General features: G+C 47.6%; 1 protein-coding gene across 1 annotated transcript in view; it reads right to left on the minus strand.

The window, feature by feature from the left end:
• The window catches only part of arid2 (AT-rich interactive domain 2), a 33,797-nt gene that overhangs the window by 1,199 nt on the left and 10,034 nt on the right, over window positions 1–22,564 (minus strand). Inside the window, exons 4-21 of the mRNA XM_079334574.1 lie at window positions 19,441–19,574; window positions 15,234–15,452; window positions 14,870–14,937; window positions 13,323–13,392; window positions 12,646–12,896; window positions 10,461–10,557; window positions 10,151–10,360; window positions 9,607–9,771; window positions 8,025–8,103; window positions 7,773–7,907; window positions 6,956–7,167; window positions 3,818–6,144; window positions 2,087–2,229; window positions 1,709–1,847; window positions 1,450–1,535; window positions 1,160–1,283; window positions 603–694; window positions 1–487 (exon numbers count right to left, since the gene is read on the minus strand). The exon at window positions 1–487 is cut by the window's left edge and continues 1,199 nt beyond it. Of these exons, the coding sequence (XP_079190700.1) occupies window positions 376–487; window positions 603–694; window positions 1,160–1,283; window positions 1,450–1,535; window positions 1,709–1,847; window positions 2,087–2,229; window positions 3,818–6,144; window positions 6,956–7,167; window positions 7,773–7,907; window positions 8,025–8,103; window positions 9,607–9,771; window positions 10,151–10,360; window positions 10,461–10,557; window positions 12,646–12,896; window positions 13,323–13,392; window positions 14,870–14,937; window positions 15,234–15,452; window positions 19,441–19,574 (4,663 nt within the window). The 3' untranslated portion in view covers window positions 1–375. The remainder of the gene's footprint in view (window positions 488–602; window positions 695–1,159; window positions 1,284–1,449; window positions 1,536–1,708; window positions 1,848–2,086; window positions 2,230–3,817; window positions 6,145–6,955; window positions 7,168–7,772; window positions 7,908–8,024; window positions 8,104–9,606; window positions 9,772–10,150; window positions 10,361–10,460; window positions 10,558–12,645; window positions 12,897–13,322; window positions 13,393–14,869; window positions 14,938–15,233; window positions 15,453–19,440; window positions 19,575–22,564) is intronic.

Consider the following 22,564-nt stretch of genomic DNA (forward strand, 5'->3'; position numbering starts at 1 on the left):
TTGAACAAAATGTGCTCGTGTTTGGGGTTTCATCGGTGGAGTCCCTCAGGGAAGCAGTCTCAAAGAGCTCCCCCTGGTGGGCAGCTGGTGGAAGACCCCGTGGCAGTTTTTTTTTTTCCCCCTCTGTGTGTGTGTGTGTATGCGTGTGTGCGTGTATGGAGGAGGGTGTGGGTTTTGAACACAGGTTGGTGCAGGAGGAGGAGAGGGATGTGACGGGGGGTCGAAGGTGCCAGGCTCAGCAGAAAAGGAGGGTCTCTGGTTTTCTTCCCGCCCTCTGCAGACCTGCTACGGCTCACTGGTGGCTACCTCCTCTCCGCTCAGGAGAGGGATAAGCGAGACCGGGTGAGGGGATTGTAGAGGTTTGTCCTTTTGGCGTTAAGCCTGGAGCGAGCGCGTCAGTTCATAAAGGCATTTGGCGAGCGTGGTGGAAACCTCCATATTACTTAGCGCCAGCACAGAGAGGTGCGTCTCATGCCTCTTTACCAACCTGAGAGACGAGGGGAGACAAAAGGGAAGTGTAAGTGAAAGATCCAGACAAGAAACAAATCTTTCAAAAGCAGAAAGAGCACTCGACAGCTCCTGGCCGCTCGTAGGACACTCACATGCGACCACAGTCCGAGTGCTTGGCGATGTTCTTTAACGTTAAGGCAGCAGTTAGTCGTATGTGTTTGGTCACTGGTCCCTCTTTCTCATCCTACGAGAGAAAAACAAATCAATGCATGGAGTCAATTTCAAAGAAGATTCAGGTTCCAACAGTCCTCTGTGCTCTATATGAAACATCTGTGCTTTGGTCCAAATACAACATGACTCAAGCACCAGAGGAGGTTTGTGACTCCGTAGAAACCAGCTCCCTCTGGACGATCCGTTTTGGTGTGTGTGTCTCTTTAAATACAATGTCAGCTCCAAAGGCTGCTGGGAGCTAATGTTAGCCAGGAGGCATGGGTAGATTTCCACTTTTTACAGACCTGGAAATAAAGCACATTCCCAGCCTTTGTTATGACCTGTGTGTAAACTATAAAGTAAAAGTGGGATTTAAAGGTTTAGAGCTGCTTATGTCCACCTCAGCCAACCGATAGCTTCGTAAGTCATACAAATTTGTGTGTTTGGAATTCTGTGTGTGCCTTCAGTGAGTGTTGGGGAGAGATGTGATGATACTCACAGTGAAGTCCCTGAAGACCAGGTTTCGAGAGCCTCTACGTAGGGCCATGAGAGCTGCGCTCGGATGATTCACGATTGCTTTTGGTGCTCGCGGTGCCGGGGAACTGCCTGCTGCTGGAGGAGTCCTACCACGACAAGCAGACACGCAGCATGTCAGAGTGATTAGTCAAATACTATCTACGGTTTAACGATCCTTCAAAAAGGTTCAGACACAAACAAAGGAGGTCTAAAACTGTAACTTTAGGCATCAATCATGGGGAAAAAGAAAGCTAAACAGAAATGTGATCTTACTGGGAAGAAGTGGGATTGGGACTCAGCGCCTGCTGCTCCTCCAGTTTGAGTCCAGCCAGCAGAGCGTCTCGAGAACAGTGTTTATCCTGGAGGAGAAAGGGACGGAGAGCACTTAGATTCATCCTGTTCCTTAGTTATAAGAGTTATAACTTTCCGTTTATGTCCAACAACATTAATGCAAAAAAAAAAAAAAAAAAAAAGCAAAGTTGAAAAAGCCCCAGAAGAGCTGGCCTGCTGTTCCAGGTGCAGGGCGTCTCACCTGTAGATGTGTGATGAAGGACAGTCTCTGCCGGGGGAAAGATTCACAGCCTTCCCACAGACAGTGACCGCCATACACGCCTTTCCCACCGTGTTGCGTCGCTGCGTGGTAAAACACCTGAGACGGCGTTTCAAACCACCTGAAGAACAAGAAAAAAACAACAATGAGCAGGAGCTCGACAGCTCGTGATGGTCACGAAGGAGGCAAGGCAAGGCAAGTTTATTTACATAGCACTGTTCAGACACAAGGAAATTCACAGTGCTTTACAGACATAAAAACAGAAAAACATTAAAACAGAGCTTAAGGAAAGGATGCAAAATACATCATTAAAAGACGGGGATGAAAAGGAGAGACAGGCGGCTTGTCTCTGTGACGTACCGTTTACAGGACTGCCACAGACACTTGAAGTTCTGTCCGGCTTTCCTGCTCTGCTCGGACGCTTGCTGTGCTGAGAGCTGAGGACTGTGGTTACCCGCGGGTGCAGGCTGGGACACTGGGGGCGGGGATGGGGTTATGGTAGGCTGTGGAAGAGACAGAAGTAAAATGAATAGAAGTTGAAAGCAGATGGGGAGGCAATCCCTCGATCCAGTTTTTCCACCTTTATTACGGAGACAGGAGCGTTGATAGAGTCAGACAGAGTGGGGATTGGCATGAGGTGAAAAACACGGACCGCCAGCTTGGAGGGCGTGGCCTCTGTATATGGGGCACCTACCTGTGCGGTGACAGATATAATTCTTAACAGAACATGGAAATGTAAAAAAAATCTACAGGAGTGCTGACAAACAAAGGTGCACATTGAGAAGGGATTTGTAGTTCTTCTCCAATCCGGTCTTGTCGGCTGAGAAGTAACACAGGCCTTTCTACTGACATGAGTTGTTCTCTCAGCTGCTTCGCTGTAGGAGGTGGGTATCGGTGAGAGCCACATGGTCTTAACTGGTCTCACCTTCTTAACCTCCAATCAGGACGAGCTAACGGTCATGGCTGCCTTTCATTGACAAGTTATTACCATAGTAACCGGTGCAAAAACGTGTGTTTGATTATGAAAGATATTTAAGGGGGGGGGTCAGTGGTCTAGTGGTCGGTTTGTGTGCCCAGTGTACAGGTGGTGGTCTTTAAAGAGAGGAAAGCCCGGGTCGGGTTTGACTCGTTCCCCGCTCTGACTCTATCACCTGTCCTGTCTCTCTAATAACAGGCATTAAAAGCCGATCAATCTTTCAACACGTTTCTGTTCAGGTCGATTTCTCCTGCAGGACTGAAGAACGGAAAGACTTCAAAGAGATTCAGATTCAACCTCTGACTTCTTCTGTGCAACGACACAAGTATTCAAAAAATGATACCAAAACAAAATTATTCTTAATCCCTTACAGACACACACACACACACACACGCACGCACGCACGCACAACTCTTTCCTCACATTCATGTCAGATTTGATGATGTCACTTTTCAACTACTCAATGTGCTGCTTCAGTGCAGTTATGTAACTGTTCATTTCTAAACCAAACACACCCTGTGACGCAGCCGACCACCAGGGGCAGTAAAGAGCAACGTTTCCATGACTTGTCTGCCTTCTACCAGCGTGTCTGACGGGACATGTAAACAGCCCAAAGCATGGAGTAATGTGAGCCAGACGTTCTGTAAACTATCGTGTGTTACACCTGAAACACAAGCAATGATGCATGTTGTTGGATTGTCAGAGACATGAGTACATGTTCCTCATAGCAAACTCCATTCACATCCTCACGTTTGATGATTCATGATAGCTGGAGTTCTGACAACAATCTCAAGAAGTTAAACATTAAACATAAAAAACAGATTTGTTTGTTGAATTCATTGCCTTTTTTAAATACCAGACGCCCATGTTGTTTTACTATAGGCGCTGCACCAACCTGCTCCAATGTAAAGCAAACATCGGTTCAGGTGAATGTAAACACTTCTTAAGTCGTGGGATGCCTTTATAGAAAAAGGATGTGGTAAATTAGAAACCTGCACCCCGTGGTAATACTCGCTGTGACACATTTAGTGGCAGCCCTGACATCATAGTCACACTACGAGAAAACACTGTGGATAAACGTGGCTTACTGTGAGACGACCCATACAATGACTCACCGATAAGCCAGCTGCCTGTGTGGGCGAGCAGTTCCTCTGCTGAGTGGCGTTCTCTATTGCTACTTTGGCTACTGTGCTTGGGTCTGTTCCTGCTGGCACCGCCACCATGGTGGAGCTGCTGCCGGCGTTGTTTGGGTCGCTGATGGTGATAATCCGCACGCCCACTTTGTTGGGGATCCCGGAGGACACTGCAGCTGTGCTGCGGTCCTCGTTCTCAGCCGGTCTTTTGAGACCTCGGGCCTCAGAGGCCACTCCGTTGGCAGGACTCTGAGAGGAAAGAGTCACAGTGGGGAGGAGGGTGGAGTTGGGGAGCAGTTGCTGCCTAAGCACAGGCGCAGCATGGCCCGGCCCTAAAGGTCCATTGGTTAGTTCCGAGGGAGGCTTGTTGCCTACTGCCTGGGGTCCGTTGGCCAGGCGCTCGGCCTGCTGGGCTTTGGCAGTGTCCTGCTGTGGGGGAGGAGGACTCGGGAGAGGAGTATCTGACCCGTGACTCTTCTCAGTGGGGCCCACCTCCCCGTTCCCCAAGTACTGTTTGGAAGCAATGTGATTTGGAATGTTTCTGTTGAAGTTGCCGCCACCGTCACCCCGATCAAAGTCACAAACCCCGTTGACAAGAGTCTTTTTGGGGTCGGGGCTTCCTTCCAGGGGGGTGTTTGGGCCAGGGGAGAGGGCCTGCTTCCCATTAGCAGGGTGACTCTCCGTAGCCGGGCCGTTGAGCGCCCCCTGGCTGTTCCCTGAGTGATATGGAGGTAGATTAGACTCCATGCACTTCCGACCGTTTAGCAGCTTGGCACCTGCTCCCACGTCGCCGTTACTGGTTTTCCCATTAGAAGAGTCTCCGTCTGCTAAAGAAGAGTTCTCCATCACCTCGATCTTTCTCTCGTGGATGTGCAGCCCCGTGGCGTCCTTGGCCTCCTCCTCCTTTTGACAGATGATCTTGTCTCCTCTGAGGGGAGCTGGCAGTGGTGGCGGTGTCGGTGGTTGAGGAGCTGTTGGCGCATGGTGGGGGACTGTTCCTATGGAGAATGGAGGAGGGGGGTCTGCTGGGGTCACGGCGCCCTGGCTGACAGCAGTGACAGCAGCGGTAGATGTGGTGTAGCCAGTGTTGGGGACCACGGTGAACGTGACTTGCCCGGCTGCCGTCGGGCCCTGGATGATGGTCGCCGTGCCCGGGCTACTCGTTGAAATGAGCTGGCCTGGCAGGAGCTGCACTGTCTGGAGGGCCGGGGATCCTGCAGCCGGGAGCTGACCGGGAACCAGCTGAACGTTGAGCTGCTGAGGCTGCGGAGAGGGATTCTGGGGGCTGTAGTTTGTCTGGTAGATGACCTGTGGACTGGGGGCGATAGTGCTGTTGGGAAGGGGCACCTGTGGAGCAGGAAGGATAAGCTTTCCTCCCGGAGTTGAAGGCCCTCGCTTTGGAAGCAGTAGCTGTTTGATCAAGCTGGACTCAGTGGAGGTAGGCTGAGAGGGGGGAGGCTGGGAAATGATTTGGAGCGGGGGCTGCTGTTGAAGTTGCTGCTGTTGATGCCGCTTAATGGAAAGAGCTTGGCTGACGGTTTGACCGGACTGAACCTGGGTGTTGGAGAGTGAAGTGGGAGGCAGGCAGGGACTGGAAGCAGCTCCAGGCTGCCCAGCTATCTGGATAGTCTGGGCTCCTGGAATGGCGGAGGGGTTGGCAAGAACAATTTGGTGTATGGCAGGGGTGTAGGCGGGGCTCTGCTGGGGGTTGGGACCGACGATGACGACACTCTGCGCCTGCTGGTTGGAAGGGGCTATCGTGGTTGCTGGTCCGCCTGACTGGTTTGGCGCTGGTTTGGGGGCGATGTTCTGAAATGTGACGCGTGACGCCTGGGGATTGGGCACACCTGCGATACTCAACGCCTGACCGCTCCCCACCTGGATGGAAGAAGAGGGTGTCGAAGCCGCAGCGGCACACTGAGGGTCCGCCTGCTGAGTGATGGGAGGGCACACACCCTGCACCCTGGCTGTGAGGATGTGGCCCTGCGGTACCTGCTGAAATAGCGTGACAGGCGTCCCGGTGTGGATCACGGGGGAGTGTTGTTGCTGGGGGGCCGGTGGAGCCGTGTGATTTTGGGTAGCCGGTGTTGACGTTGGAATTTGGACCGCTGGACCGGGTCGGACCAGTTGCTGCTGCGTTGCTGCCAGAGGATTCGGTGGTAACGGCGGAGTCACCTGTGAGGACATCGGGTGACGGGGAACAGTCGGCTGGCTTGCATGTGGAGGATCCTGTGCAGGCAAGGCCAAGGATGGGGAAGCACCAGCTCTTGCAAACTGGGGTCCAGGACTGTGATGCCCGGGAGGCAGGCCTAATAAAACACAAACACAAACAACTGTTGAGGTCCAAGACTAAATTAACTCGCTACTTTTCAAATACACAAGGGACTTTTTCTTCTAACCAAAACAAATCTGTCACATGTGGGGAGCTGACTCGATTCACTCAGTGGTGTTTCATCATGTCGAAGTCTCTCTCAGGAGCAGCAACAATTGAAAACACTCACACAACTAAATCAACTCAAAAGAGGATATTTAAGCTGCGATTCTCAGAAAGGTTTCAATTTTATAATTTTTTTTTTTTTTTAATTTTGTGACAAAATAAAAAAAAGGGGATAGGAACACTAGTGAACATGAATGATATTATATGACTTGTTTATTTGGTGCTGAGGATCCCGTTTGTTTTTGTTTTCTTTTGTTTTTTCCCTTCTTTATTGCTTCTCATTTGTGTTCAATGAATAAAATAAAAATGTTACAGACACAAAGAAAGCAGCAGCTTCTTGTCGTTTACAGTTAAGCAGCCTTCCTTTCAGTTTTCCTCACATGCTCCTCGTCCTGAACACTTCTCTTTATTCGTTTGCATTTCTAATTACTCCAGCCTTCTTGGTCTCAGCAGCAGCAGCTCTGCTTTCTTCACTCTTTAAAAAAGCCAATTTTTTCCGGAGTGCCTTCTCCTTCATCCGTAACACTTTAGCTTTACTATTTACTAAACGCTGAAAGCATTTTAGCAGGAATAGAGTCAGCATGTAGGTTACCTAACAGAGCAGTTTTCAGATCGTCTTTACACTCAGCTTAGAGAACAAAACAGACAGAGAGAAGGTGAACATGATGAATTGGAAGTTGTACCTGAGGGCGGGGCCTGAGGGTCTCCAGAAGCATCTTGTCGGGCTGCTGGAGCTGCTGCTGCTGGGCTCTGCTGCTGATGTTGCTGCTGCTGGTAGTACAGCTGGATGGGCAGGGGGATGGACCTTCTCCTTAACCCGACCAGCATGATCTGAACCTGACCGTTGGACTTCACCTCGTCTTGCCGCCGCATCGTGTGGTTGGGGAAGACAGTTCTGTGATTGGAGGGAACGAAGAGAACAATGATTTAGAGATATTCAAACAGGTCAGGATGTGTTTTCAAAAAGTGGAGGCGCTTCCTGACGTAGATATTCTTTAAGAAACATTACTGATTTTATTGAGGATTTATTTTGCAATCTTTTTATGTCCATCGATTTAGAAACCATCAACAGGAACATCTATTTGAACGGTGCATTTTTAATGTCATAAACTTTAATCTACCACAAGGTCTTTGTTTTATTTCAAAATAAAAGCAGGGTTGAATTCAAACAGCAAGTAAATACTCTCATCTTAGAGCAAAACAAAACTTCAAAATAAAAGTTCAGTCATTTTTATTTTTAAATACTAAATAATGGAATTTCAAACATGGGGAAAAAAAACATTAATCACGATTAACTATTGAAATGTAAACTGTGATTAGAAATAGTAATTGATTAACAACCCTAATAAATACATTTAATTCAAATAAAATATCGACAAAAGCTTAAGTAAAGTGAACACATCCTGATAAGGCTGAAGAAATTGGCTGCCATTGACTCATTGAATAATTTGTAACTAAACTGCAGAGACGGGATCGCTGAGGCATCGACTGGAGACTCACCGCAGACATTTGAGGAAGCCGGTGGAGTTTAAGATGTTGCTCCGTCCCATCTTACTGCACGTGGAGAGGTACTCGGAGTACATTTCTGACCGCGACACGGAGCCATCGCCGTGTGTCTCGAAGTGTGCGTTGAGCCTGGACGAGAAAAAACACGAGAGGCCCGAATGAACAAGAGAACAAGAGCATTTCAAACCGGGTTGATTTGTAGCTGAACTATTCAGAATTCACGTCTTCTTGATGACATCATCTTACCACTGCAGTGTGAACTTCTCCCCATCGAGTTCAACGATCCCAGGAGGAGGTTGGGTTGGTTGGATTGGAACCCTTGTTACTGAAAAAAAGACAGACGACACGTTTCAGGTTTCATGTTTTTTGTTGTACTGGAAAGAGTTACGAGGTCAGTTTGCCCATTGATGAAAAAAAACAACAAACAAACATCAAGACTGAAACACTGCAGGCTGTCCACTAGATGTCAGCAGACCACTAAGAGCAGAGGGATGACACTTCCAAGGTGAGGTGTGTTTAAATCCCACCAGGATTCAACTAATTAATTCATGGAAGTCATGGTGCTGCTGCGGCGAGTTTGGAAAGCTGCTTTAGAGTCTTCCTTTTACGTCTCCGTCTCGTTGTCACACGAGGATGTGAGCAGGAAGCAAACAAAACAGCTTTAGTAATAAAGCTGCAAACATCTCAAACTAAGCAGGGGTTACAAGTATGATTAAGACACAGACAGGATTAAGCCCTGCCCACATCTGTTTTTAAAGGATGGGGCATTTTTGTCTTTATTGGACAGCACAGCGGAGGAGAGGCGGGAAATGTTCGTAGGACAGAGCGGGGGGTGACATGTCGCAAAGGGCTGAGGTCAGATTCAAAACCCACGGCTCTCCAGCGTCCCAGGTTCAACTCACTCCAACACTCCTTATCAACTAGCTAATCATTATTTGGAGATAAGGAACATGTGTCCTCTTGATCAGCGTGACCTCTTTTAGCAGGATTTGTTTTTTCTAAATCAAAAGTCAGAGCAACTTTTTCACAGAATCAATATTTAGAGATATTTCAGCCAGGGCTGGGTGTAAAAGCAGACGTGGGGCGTGTGAACCAGCTGCTGAGACGGACTCAGCTCAGCAACAGGTGAGTTTAGCGTTTGTTGATGAAGATGTGAGCGGCTCTGGACAGACGTGACGTTGAATCACAGCGCTCCAGACGCAAAGAGGGTCGATCATGTTGTGTTGAAGTGACTCAACACAGGCAGGCTATCATTTGACCTCTCATGCTTACTGCTGCAAGTTAAGAATCTGTTGTCATTGACACATACAGTGGGTCTGACGTTGTATGTCAATAACAGATCCTCAAAGATAAAGAAGCCATAATGTGTATTCATACCTCTGTTGGTTATTTGTTGTCTTTTCATCTATATGGGTTTGATAGAATTATGGGTAATAAGCAGTGGGCGTGGTGTTATCTTATTTGACCTGTTCAGTTGTGAGGCGGGACAAAGAGGGCGAGTAGGTTTGCAGATTTTCAGATCATCGTAATTCTCTTCATGTTTGGAACTTTCTGTTTCGAATAATTTTTTCCCTCAATTCAATCATCGTTCCAGCATGAACTAAGAAGGCCATCGTAATGAGTTCAGAAAAAAATCTAAGTTGTGTTAACCCCCTCGATCCTCTGAGCAGTTCATACACAACTCTAATCAAAGTGTCATACGCCGACTTTCCTCTCCTGGTCATTTTCCTCGTTTGCCGAGCAGGAGGCCGAGCGTGCACTGACGGATCACATGTTCAAACCAACTCTCTTCCGAGTGTAACGCCTGATGAATCATTCCGGCACTCACCTGGTGCTGGAGCTCCCTGCACGGCTGCGGGAACCTGCTCCACCAGCTGTGGTCGAACCTCGGCCGCCTGGTCGGCGTTGGCCTGATGCTCGATCAAGCGCACCGCTGTGAGGGCGTCGGGTCCGAACGTGTGAAGGTCGACGGACACCAACCGCACCAACAGGTCTGAGCAGAGAGGAGGAAGGAGACGCGTCAGGTTTAGAACAGAAGCGGCCTGGGATGAAATCACATCTCACTCATTTACTGAGCAGATAAAACAAATCGAACTCTCGAACTCTGAGACGATAATTCAAAGCAGAGCCTCAAAGATTTTAGGCTAAAAGGAAAAAGAAGTTAGGCTGAGTGTGCGTAAATGGAAGAACTAGCGTGATAACAAGAATTTTTCCAAACATCCAAAAAGCTGAAGTGATATTGAATTTCAAGCTCTGGATTCACTTATTCAGAAACAGAACAAGAATGATGTCTTGTTTACAAGTCACGCCACGTACAAAGAGAACATCCATCTGCTCTGTGAAAGTCGAGGAGAGCGGAGGAGGAGTAATACCTATGCTGTGCTCGACTGAGGCGATCTTGGTACAGGGATTCTCTCCGAGCTGGGCCAGCAGGTAGAGCACCTCCAACGAGGCCATGAGGAGCATGAGGTCAGGCAGGGTGAGGAGCATCGTCACCTCCCTGTACGAGTCCTGGTCCACGTACTCGCAGATCAGCACGCCGTTGTCCTCCGCCTTGCTGAGGTTGCCCAGGATTTCCATGGCTGAGAGAGAGAGAGAGAGAAAAAAACAAACAACGGTTTGCACTTGCAGGCGGCATCTTAATAAACGAAAGATGCCACGACAGACGACAAGACCTCTCACCTCGCATTTTGAGAAACCGGTCCCTGGACATCAAGCATTTGGTGATGGTGTGAAATATCAGATGAGTCGTCCGAAAGTCAACAGGATCCAGCTGGAGCTGCAAGAAGTCAGACCAGAGTTATTCAGCATGTTCATTTTAAACAGAAACACAGAAGAAGTGTCTCTCTGAGTCTCGACTGTCCACAGTCAGTGAGACGCACGAGTTTCCACGGCCGTGTGTCTAAAGCTGTTTAAGTCCAGGACGAGAGAAGAGGACAACCACGGAGCCTGCGCTCCGCTTATTTGGACCGTCGGACGTCGTGCGAATGTCTTTACATCACAGCCATTCTCAGTCAATCTGTGCGAGTCTGCCGCGGGCGAAGGACAATCAGGTCCGCTGCCTACGCTTAATTATTGCGCTTTCAAGTTGATAAGTCCTTCATGTGAACACGACAGGAGAGGGGTTGGAGGTGTGCCGCTGGACGAGAGCAGAGGAAAGATCAGCGTGGAGGAGGTTTGTTTTGGTTTCAAGGGCGACACCTACTGGATCGAAACGTCACATATTCTTCCTTCAAACAGCTCAAATAACACACCTGGTATGAGTCACTACAGAACAACAACAATAATAGGAAAAGAAAGAAGAAAAAAAAGGCGCCATAAGAGAGCTGCACCTTGTCAGGCGATTGTGAGCGATTGGATCCTTCACTCAGAAAAGACGAGCCCCGATTAACCATATCATCCATTCGTTTATCTAGATTCAAGAACTCATCCACACACCAGCCGACCAGCTGAAACCAAAGTGGGGCCCCAACATCTACGGAGCTTCACTGGCGTTTACATTTTGGTCAGTGACGACGGATAACGCAGAGCTTAGCAGTATCATATCCATCATAAGAATTTGTCTAGTGCCAGAAACGCAGCAATCCAATTAAAGGCATCAAAGGCTTGAACTGATCCTATCAGGGACCCTGTGCCTACAGCTTCTAAAAATAGATGTGTGCTCATAAACATGTCCCACCAATAAATATGATTATATTATTAATATTCATGTTGGACTCTCAGTTTCTATTTTTTTTTCCTGCATTGGTTTGGAAACTCAGAGTTCTGCACCCTGAACTCGCCATTCAACAGTCAATTCATCCGATTTGTCAAGAAGACGGTGTGAGCTCTATCTATTCTTTTCCCCCCCCCCCAAACATGTCTGACCTCAACTAAAGCGCGTCTCCCAATAAAGCTTCGCCCTCAAAGTCCAGTGTGTTTGTCGAGTGTCAGTGCTCCGATCTGTGCTCAAGCCCGGTTCTCTCGCTCATTTTAAATGATCATTTAATAAATTTTAAAAGATTAAAAAATAAATAAAAAAATCAGTAAACGCCGTCATCTTCTCGAAGTCGTTCTCCGACGTGATGATGCAGACTGGACAACACGTCCCTTTCTTTTTTTTTTGTCCGCTTGTCTTTGCACGCTTCATGATCAAGTCAAGCCATACACGCGTTGTATCTCGACGTTAAGTACGAGGGGGTAAACGTGCCGGTGTTTGAACGTGTCCTTAGAGTCAGTATCCATCAGGAAGAATGAACTTCTCCTGTCTGCCAAGAAGTTACAACTCAGCACAAAACCTCGACAGACAACATTCAAACTGATGACATCAGCACATGTCGCCGTGCTGCTTTAGTTTCGTACACCAAAAAGGGGCTTTGTAACGTCAAACAGGGAATGATTCACATCAACCCTTTCATGCACTATAGTGTGTAGATGGTGTGCTTGTTTAATTCAGAGACTGTTACATCAGACAGAGAGGTGAGCTAGTTAGCCTTTCTGAGTTTTCTTGTTCTTGTAGCGGAAAATCCTCTTCTCTACAAACTCTTTAAATACTAAATAACTGAGTATGACGCACACTACTTTAATGTGAAATCCAAAGCTTAACGCACCTGCTCGGTCTCCGTCTGATTCAAACTGTTCTGGAGTAGAGATGATGCCTCGAGACTAGACAGTTAGCTGTGTCACACTAACCTACATTTGGAAACTAAATCTTCTGCATCCCTCTCCCTGCACTCTCCATCAGTGTGCAGACTCAAATCCTGCACACCAGGGTTTGGTTCGTTTTAATGCTGCTCTTTCTGAATGCGCGCTGGTTTCATTTGGCAGATTTTCTTTTTTGGCACTGAACAGGTTTTGAATCCAAACCAAACGGGAACGCCGGACTAACCTCGGCCGCCACGTTGCCCAACGTGTCAAGTCCAAGCTGTCGGAGTGAGATGAGGTTACAGTGGGCACAGAGCAAAAGGAAGCGCAGGCACGTTCGGTTGGCCGCCAGCAGCTTGACGTTGGCCTCCTCGAAGGAGAGGTTCCGCAGGATGACGGCAATCTGAAGCACCCGCTGGGCCTCCATGTCGCTGATGCCCGAGTTCCGCGGCGGGTGGAAGAGGCTCTGCCAGCGCTCCTCGCACGACGTACCATCTGCAGAGAGAGCAGAGCGGGGCCAGACTTTAGAGCTGTGTGCCAGGTGATGCTGTTTGAACACACTGCTCAACAGGAATGAAGTTTCTGAAATTCAACTTTCAGCATCCCTACAACAACCATCCTACTGGTTTATTCTCTCACCCACGTCCACACATCGGGCCTTTTCTTTGAAAGATTAGTGAAAATAGTTTGTGAAATAAAGGATGTGTTTACAAGGTTTTGCATCAAGAAGGAGGGATTATAAAAACAACTAAATGCATCATCTACCCGCTTATAGCTACAAAAGGAAGTCAAAGTATGCCTACTTGTCGCAGCACTTTAGATGTCAATAAAAAAACGCTGTGGGAGTGCGAGAGTGAGAAGCCTTTTATTGTTTTCTGTCATCTCAAGTGTGTGAGTGTGTGTGTGTGTGTGTGTGTTTACCTTGTGCTGGGTTGTTCTTGTCCCAGATCAGCTCCCTGACTTCCGAGTCCTCCACCACCTCTTTCCAGAACTGTGGAGGAACAGCAGCCGTTAGCGTAGCACTCAAAGTGACACTGACAATTCAATCGTTTCTAAATCCTGCGAGATGGAACCGCCGCCATCCGAACTGAGACGCTGAACACGGCACTTCTTGTAACTGGAAAATGAGCGTAACCAAGTAACCCAAACACTCGGGTTACAAAGCACTCACACTGACAGTAAAAGACGCTTCCAACAATGTAGCATCACACTCGAAGCCTGTTCACTCGTTGCAGCCTGAGGACTACATTACCCACAAATCAGCTTCATGACTACAACAGTTTGGTGTGCAGCGTAGAGCGCTTTGAGTGAAGCGGAGATGATGAGAAATATAAAGCGAACACGCGACGGTCAGTGATGACTAAAAAGATCGGGACTCGCGTTTCGGATCGAACACGTTCAGCATGAAAAGCTGAGGATGACTTTTTTTTTTTTGTTTCGTTTCTGAAACATGTGAAACTGTGTCGCGTTTTGTTTTGGCTCAAACTCAAGGAGTTTTTGTACCGTGATGGACGACATGCAGGGTATTCAAAATGTTCAAATTCAAATGGACAATGTGTGGTGATGGCAGTTCATCTCAACAATCAAAAGGCTGGAGCGCTCACAGTGAAAGGTTGTGTTGTTAGTCCGTCACATCATCAGGAGTGGTCAATTTTAGCACATGATATAAAAATAAGAAATGTAAGATGCTTATTGGGACTTTTTTTTTTTACCTTGATAGACATGACAACGTCTGGAGGAGAGAGTGGGGGACAACATGTTGCAAAGAGCCGAGGTCAGATTTGAACCCACAGTGGCTGCGTGGAGGAGCGTAGCCTCTGAACGACAGAAGCGCTAGGCTACAAGGCGCCCCCTTTTTTTTTTCAAACAAGCAGATGTTTACATTTTGTGGACTGTCCCTTTAATCCTGCTGCTTGGTTTTTTTCCTATGCTGTTACCAACTCTTTGGGAAAACCTTTAACACTCGCTCCGCGCTGATGAAAACACGCCGTGTGTTATGCAATCAGCGAGGAGGAGACAACAGGCTGAAGCCTTCTGAGCTGGATGTCTTTTTATGTATTTTTTTCGCCGACTGTGACCTCGGATCTCTCTTTAAAAAAAAAAAAGTAGCGGCCGCGATGATGCACCCGTGGCGGAGGGAAAATTAAACGCTACATTATTTTGGAGTCGTGACTTTACTCTCACGCTTGCTTTTTGAAAAATCAAGCGAGATCAAAGTGAGCTGCCCTCCGTTCTGCTTGTAAAGACGCCTCAGAGAGAAAAACAGCTCCCTGAGGTTCCTCTTTGAGAAGCGAGCGCCGAATTTTACGCTGATCTTCGCACAGAACACGCCTTCATAGAGAACACAAAAAAAGGATTTATTATCTGTAAATAATTGGCAAATAAAGCTGGACTCCTGGCAAACTTAAAGATGACTGAAGAGGACATACAGGAGAAAAAAAAAAAAAAAGACTGTTTCAAAAATTTACCCTGACAAAGTCCCGTGTGGTTTTCTCCTTCCAGTCCGACCCAAATACCCCGGAGAAGCTGCCTAGCGCTGCAAAAAAAAAAGAAAGAAAGAGGGAGGTGTTAGAGTGGAGCATCACAGTTAGATCAGTGTATTAGTCGGTTTTTCCTCTCCCTTGTTTTCCCCCTTTGATAAATCACACTTCAAGATGTGCCTTTAATATTCTGCAGCTAATTTTGCTTTCCTCGCCCCTGAAATAATCGTTGTTTTGTCGGGCTGCATGTCCACGATCAGCTTGAAGTTCTACATCAGTTATAGGAGGTTCAGGTTATTTTTTGGATTTACATCGTTTCGTAATCATGTTTAACGAGGTTTTGGACACTTACAGTCATCGAAGACGCCGGCGTGCGCCAGCAGCAACGTGACCAGTTTGGGGTCCTTGTCCAGCTGCATGGCGTGCTTGCTCTCGTTGGAAAGCAGCGTGCAAACGTTGACAGCGAAGTCCACTTCGTTGGGTAGGCCCGAAAGGAGAGACAGCACCAGTTTGTTGTAGTCGCACGGCGGAACAAAGTCCGTAGAGAGTCCATAGCTTTGGCGAAGATAGTCTGGAAGAGAGCAGGAAAGAATCTCTGAGTATTTTTTTTAAACACAGGACAATATAGAACTACAGTATTTCACATCTCCGTTAAGAGCTCTACAGGTACTTCCTGTAAAGTCACAGGCCTTCATTGATGGGTGGACATGGAGGACAATGAGGCTAATTCCAAACTAAAAAGGCCACACGAAGAGGAAACACTGCAGCGCTGAAATGATACATATGAAGTCGATTTAATTCAACATTTAACATATTTTTGAATTGACTGGAACCTGACAGCCAGGGAAGGAGGCGTTAGAAACACAGCCCACCAAAACTAAGTAAACAACTGAGTGCCGTGTGACGCTAATGATGCTAGCATAAATCGCTGGCATGGTGTTTGACCTGAACACGTTTGTCTCTGGAGGAGAGACGCAGAGGAGACATGAAGCTGGATGGAAACATTCAGCATGAAGAAGAAGAAGAAGAAGAAGAAGAGCGGCTGCCTCTTTGTAGTTCTGTTGCCTCTGCACACCTTCAGCCTCTTTAACGCAGATTTATTTCCCACTGAACCGAGTTTGAAGCGAAACCAAATGGGGCAACGAGCGAGCTCGGTGAAAGCACTTTTTTTTCTCCCCTCTCTCTCTCTCTCTCATTCTAATTAGCCCGATGAGCCGTGTCTTGTCTGACTGAGGAACATGAACGTTCTCTCCACTTTTAATTGTGTTTGTCTGAGACTTAGGCAACCTCCATAACGGCCTTCTCATAATTACAAAGTTTTTTAATCCTGAATTAGAAAAAAACTGTTTGGCGCTTAGGGGTGTTGTAAGTCACTTTTTCGATGATGCATCCCGACGTGGATGATTCTGCGACGCTGCGTGTAGGTTTTACAGCCTGGCTGGATCTCTAGTTTGTTTTTACTTGGTTTAAAGACGTTCATGGTGACATGGACTTCTAAAGGGAGAAACTTTTGCATTGATTGACTGCTTGTCTCTGATGATGAAAAAGAAGCCATGTGCAGTAATATAGATGGATCTATAAGTCTCCTAATGGTGCACACTCAGTCAGTCAAGTGCAGTCGTAGTGTCAACAAAGACCTGAGTCTCCTCCCGTGCCGTCGCTTGATTTTCTCCCATCAATCATTTTGTGTGCATCGGTGTCATTTTTCCATACAGAGGGTATTTCAATTTGGTGCAGGATCTTTGTAGCCTGCTGCCTCTGGAAACCAATCAGAAAGCAGAGAGGAGTCCTGCTGAGTGAATTTGATTTCCATGCTGAAAAGGTTTATGCAGGCAAATGTAATTCAGCCCAGTTTCTCTTACAGCGGCAACATCTCCCGTGTCTGCTCGTCCTGCGGCCAGCCAGCGCTGTACACACTCTCCTCACGCACACTGACAGCGACGGACGAGGCTTCGCGAGCACGTTGATTTAAAAGCGGTCGTAGGCCGCGACGGGACGGATCAAAGCGCTCGGAGAGATCTCTGAACCGACTGTCGAGAAATTAACCATCGCCGAGTCTGCCAAGCTAACGTAGCGCGATTTCCTCCCTGCTGTTCTATTACATTACCGTTATTTATAAATTCAGAGCCCGGGGTACAGACGGAGTTCACAGAGGAAGGCCTGTAATAGAGACACAGCAAGAAATCAAGCAGACACATGAAGCGGCGTCTGAACGTACAGCAGACACTTCAGTCTGGGTTTAAGGTGGTTTTTAAGGTGGTTTTGCTGAAGACTCCCACACTGCTCACTCCCCCCCACCCACCCACCCACCCACCCACTCACTCTGAGCCATGAAAACAGACCAGTTTGCCAGCTTTAAACTGATGCTACCCAACAGGTAAACATGAGCGACCAACATCGCTGTACAGCACAGGATTTTCCAAAATCAGCTGATCTTTGTATGGATATGGATGTTCAACCAGTGCATTGGTGGCTTCCTTTTCAATGTGTTTGGAAATGAATGGTTTTAGTATTAATGCTGATGTGATATCAATCAGAACCGCACTGCCCCCCCCCCCCCCCGCCTCTGCAGCAAAACACAAATCTAACACAGCTTCAAAAGAGGTGCATTCACACAGCCACCTGAACGTCTCTGTGTTCTTTAACGTCTGAATGATCTCAGCACACTACAGCTGGTGAGGTCATGTTTTGGAGTCATTGAGCTCAGCAGGCAAAGGGCTCCCTGTTAATGAATAGAGCCTGCAAGTGAAAAGCTGCAGGCTGAGATCTAAACTGAGCTGGAGGGAAAACCAACAAGTGCTTCCTCCTTCCTTTCATGAGGACACTGCAGTCGGCAAAGTCAATTCTCTGTGAGAGCGGCTTGTGGTCAACGCCACAAACGCTGGGAGGCTAATGGCTGCGAGTAGGCAGGCTTGGACGGCACAGACAAGACGATGGCCTTGGCGAGTCGCACTAAAATATTTGGTTTGAAATACGGTGTGGTTACTCGGAGGCTGTTCAACCACCATGAAAGCAGCAGCAAGCCTGGGGTCAAAAGATTATTAGTCATCGCTGAGGGGTGTGTGTGTGCGTGGAGAGAGAGGGGGGGGGGCAATGTCCAAAAAGAGAAAAGGTACCAACTGCTGCAAACACACACTTGATGGCCTTGGTTCAAACAACGCGCTGAGCAAGTTGAAGAGTGAATTCAATGAGTCACTGAGTAATGGAAGGGATGAATGTAACAACACAAGGGCTCAGCAGCTCCTTTCAAAAGCAGAAAGTGCTAGAAAGAGCTACAAAAAAAAAACCCCCCAACAAAAAACACACTTTGACACTCTGTACACTGAGCAGGAAGTGACGGACCTTAAATCCAGAGGAGCGGCGTCAACAGAAGGTAACTGTACCTCGTCTTCACAGTCCATGTTCTGAACACAGCTCACTTTTTGTTCAAAGTTTCAACACCAGTTTTTAGTTTGAAGTCCACAGTGCTTCATCTCACAGCTCGACTGATAACACCAGTCAATATGAGCATCGGCTGATTTGATCTCAGATATGCGCCAATATCACTTCATTTATTCACCCGTCAAAGAGCATTCAATTTGACTTTCGTTGCATGACACTGACAGTTCTTCTTCGCCAGCAGAGGGCGCTATATGGACACAACAAGCATCGTACAGCGTTCCATTTTTGCCCACAAAAACTCCCGTATCGGTCGGGCCGACTGCATTCGACTCATTTTCTTCAGGTGTTCACATTTCGAATATGCACTGCAGGCAGCCAATCAAGTTACAGCTATAGAGTCAGCCAAACACTAGATCATGTTTATGTTGACTTGAAGAGGCTTCTCCTCTGGCGGACGCTTGAGAAACCCGGGTCGGCGCGCACAGCCGCAGCGGATCAGTTTCTTCAATGACATTTCATTGTGCCTGTTACAATGACAATAAAGCTCTATCCTGTCCTAGTATCAGAGGTGAGCGCCCAATCAGAGACAACCTAAACACCTCGGCTGCTGTGCAGACGTGCACTGAGACCAACAGCACTACAGTAGTTGTTAGTTCAAAGCCTGCAGTCAGGCTCGCACTGGATTTCTTGGATTAAAGGAAGAGTTCACCTTCACGTCTTCATTCGTAAACCAAACGCTCCAGAAATTCCTGCCCATTCCAGACGAGCCTTTATAGCAGAGCAACAAACTGCATCTTTCTAACATGTTTGGATCAACAAACCCCCAGTAGATCGACGTTGATAGATATGAAAGGGATCTGAAACGTCATGCTACAATCACATTTTACTTCCTGGTCTTTTTCAACCAAACGAGTGGAGGCGCCAGAAAAAACCTGGGAACAAAACAAGCTTTTGTTGGAGCACATTTTTCTTTGAGCTGTGGGCCGACCAGCTTCTCAAGCGTCTGAATGAAGTCATGCTCTGATCACATCTGTGACAGGACGAGGAGAGGGCAGGACGACTTTGGGAGAAAAATGAGAAACGGAGCGAGACAGAAATCGCACGTCGTGAAAGTGAGTCCATGAACCCGAGACGGACGTGACACGCTCGGGGAAACAAAGAGTGAACTCGTGACCTACCTGATACACTGTGTTGCTGGTAGTTATAGGAGTTGGGAATTGCACCGATTGGAAGAGAGGTTTTGGGATTCCCCGGCTGCGCTTCGTCGTCATCCTCGCCGAAGTGGTGGACTTTTTCATACTTCTCCAAGTATCTGCAGAGGGAAACAAAAAACACAGACGATCAGAAAAGAGCAGCTTGGTTTGAAATGCGCTCTCTTTCCTTTCTATACTGAGTGACTGAAGATCTCTGTCTTTATGGAGAAACTTTTTATCTTCTTTGGAGAGCAGAAAGCTCTACGCAGTATCCTGTCTGAATGTTACAGACTCCTGACTCCGCACTGGTGGCCTAGCGGTTATGTCGTTCGCTCCATATAAAAGAGGCTGTGGTCCTCGGGTCAGCGGCTGTGGGTTCGAATCTGACCTCAGTCCTCTGCTGCGTGTCACCCCCTACTCTCTCCTCCTGTCTCTCTCCGTTTTAAAAAAGGAGCAACAACATAACTTGTAGCCCGTTTTAGAAAAACTGTTCCCTTGACGACAGACTGTTGAGATATGAAGGAGTCACAGGCTGCTTCTACTCCGACAGTGGAAAATACTCAGTGAAAAAAGATAACACATCCTGTTACTACCCGACATCATGCGTTACTCTCTGAACCCCGTCAGGTCAAGCTTTACATTGATTTCACAGGAAACTATATTTCAATGTTTGGAAGTCTTTCGAGAAAACAATGGTGTTAATTACACTGGGTGAAGAAAATATGCATCAATATGCAAAGCTCTCTAAAAAATGATTCATCCTGAGTAAAACAGATGCAAAGTTCCCAACGCGGGGGAGAAGTTTCAGTCCTACATCACACTGTGAAGGAGACGATCTGCTGAGTCAGCAGAACTCGCGTCCGTGTGAATAATGATACTGAAGAACAAGAACAGTCAATGTGACCCCCCCCCCCCCCCCCCCCAGCAGTGCGAGTTAAAACGTCCTACCTTCACCGCACAGCGAGCAAGAGTTGGACTTTAAAAAAGGCAAAAGACGGGCGTTTCCCTGAGCCAATCAGGCGCGTCCGTCTGAGGGACATCGGTAACTTCACAGCGACCGAGTTACGGCAGAGACGAGGGCCGTCCTGAGACCAGGACTTCAAACTTTGATTTCATGCTTGGAAGAATAAAAAAAAAAGGATGTCGATACATGTCGCCGTGGCAACAATAACAGAAGTCCTCGGCAAACGAATGAGGTCACCTCGTTTTTAATAACCACACGTTGTAAACAAGCAAACTCCTGCACGCTGTCTGAATCCAAGGGACACCGCTGCTCTCATGGCAGCCATCTCATCCGACACTAGCATAACTGAGATTGTTTGGTTTGTTAAAAAGAGAGACAGGAGACCAGTGGACAGAGAGTTAGAGGGACGAGTCCGTCCTGTGTGAACGCGCTGAGGAGCAAAGAAACAGCGGAGCAGCTGCACCTCAACATAAAAACACGTGGACAGGGCTTTTACAGCTTTAGTTTAACGTTGCTTTCTTTCCTCTGCAGGAAGTAAAGAGGCTTGTTGTGATTTCAAAGGTTCAGAAGAGGAAGAGCGAAGCATGATGCACTTGAGCAGTGAGCAACATGAGCAGGAGCAGACCGAGAAATAGTCGTCATGTCGGCCTGATTTCTGACTGTGTGAGCAAAAATAACCCAAAACATGTCTTTAAAATATGATCTAACCACGCAAAAAGCTCAGTGCAGATGTTCCTGCATTTCTCAGACTCATCTGATGGAATTCTAAAAAGTCTATTTGGTGTTTTCAGCACTTAAATCAGCAAATAATGAAAAGTTCACAGCTCGATATTGCCGGGGAAAAAGAGAAAAGATCTCCAAACTTTCCTGTGAGCTCAAAAGTCTCCCGCTGAATGACTCATTTACTTATCAGGGAGGACGAAACAAAGAAGTGTCCTGGGTTATTTGTAGCAAAAGACTTCTTATCAGCTACACTGTCGGAGTAGGAAGGAGTGAGCCGACATCAAGCAAACACATCCGATAAACCCAAATCATTCTCCCACTCGTCCCCGTGCGCACGCGACTAATATGAATTCAAGCCTCCTCGGATTTGATCAACATCTTGTGCTAATACTGAGCAGTCTGCCTGACAAACACAAACACCGACACGTTGAGCGAAAATACCTCGGCAGCGAGAGCGTGCTGAAAGCGGCATGTGCGGGGACGTGAGTCACCGAGCGAGCGCCCGTTTCTGAATGAGGCCCCGCTTGTTCATAGTGGCCGAGGTAATCCCCCGTCCGCTGGCTGCCGGGTGACACGCTGGACTATAAATACACTCAGCCTTCATTTGTAGAGCAAGTGAGAAAGAGAGGGAGGGAGGGCGGGAGGAGTGAGTGAGAGAGAGAGAGAGAGAGAGAGAGAGAGAGAGAGAGAGAGCGGGAGAGATAGGCCCCCAGTCCCCGACTGCAGCGTCATCAACCGCTGTCTGGGCACAGGCAACGAAAAGGCTGAGGGGAAAAGACGGGTGGGGGCACGAGATGGAGCGAACAGGAGGGAGGATGGTAAACTGCAGCTGCTCATGTCTCCGCTTCCCCTTTTTTTTTTTTTTTTTTTTCTCCTCACAGATGCATGATAAGAGGAACATCAATCCCCCTCCTACTTGAGTGGAGCCACAGGGCGAGTAGAAACCACACGGCTTTTATCATTTCACTACAACTGTTCAAGGGAAATGTGTGCATTATCACCGTCACCGGGCAACGTTTTCCCTCCAAAAAAAAAAAAAAAAAAAAAAAAAAGGAGGAGGAGCAGTAGGTGGGGAAACCAGGAAGGAATGAGAGCTGATAACAATAAGGGGAGCTGCAACAAGGCAACGGTCATGCCTTTCATGTTATTTAGGCTTTTCTGTGCAGGGACTCCTGGCTTCACTTACTGCTTCAAACGCACTCATGTGTGCGTCAGTGTGTTGGAGTTGATTGCCCCCTGCTGGACTTGAGCAAAGACATGCACACACACACACACACACACACAAACAAACAGAAATGTTTGCTGGGATTTAATGGAGCCGGCTGTCAGGCACAGGCTGAGGAACGGTTTGACCACAGGAGCGTTTATTGATGCCGGAGCCGAATGAGGAAACGCTGCAAAGAGTTGGATTGTTTACTAAAC

Source organism: Symphodus melops (assembly GCF_947650265.1).
Source record: "Symphodus melops genome assembly, chromosome: 22".
Classification (NCBI taxonomy): Eukaryota; Metazoa; Chordata; class Actinopteri; order Labriformes; family Labridae; genus Symphodus; species Symphodus melops.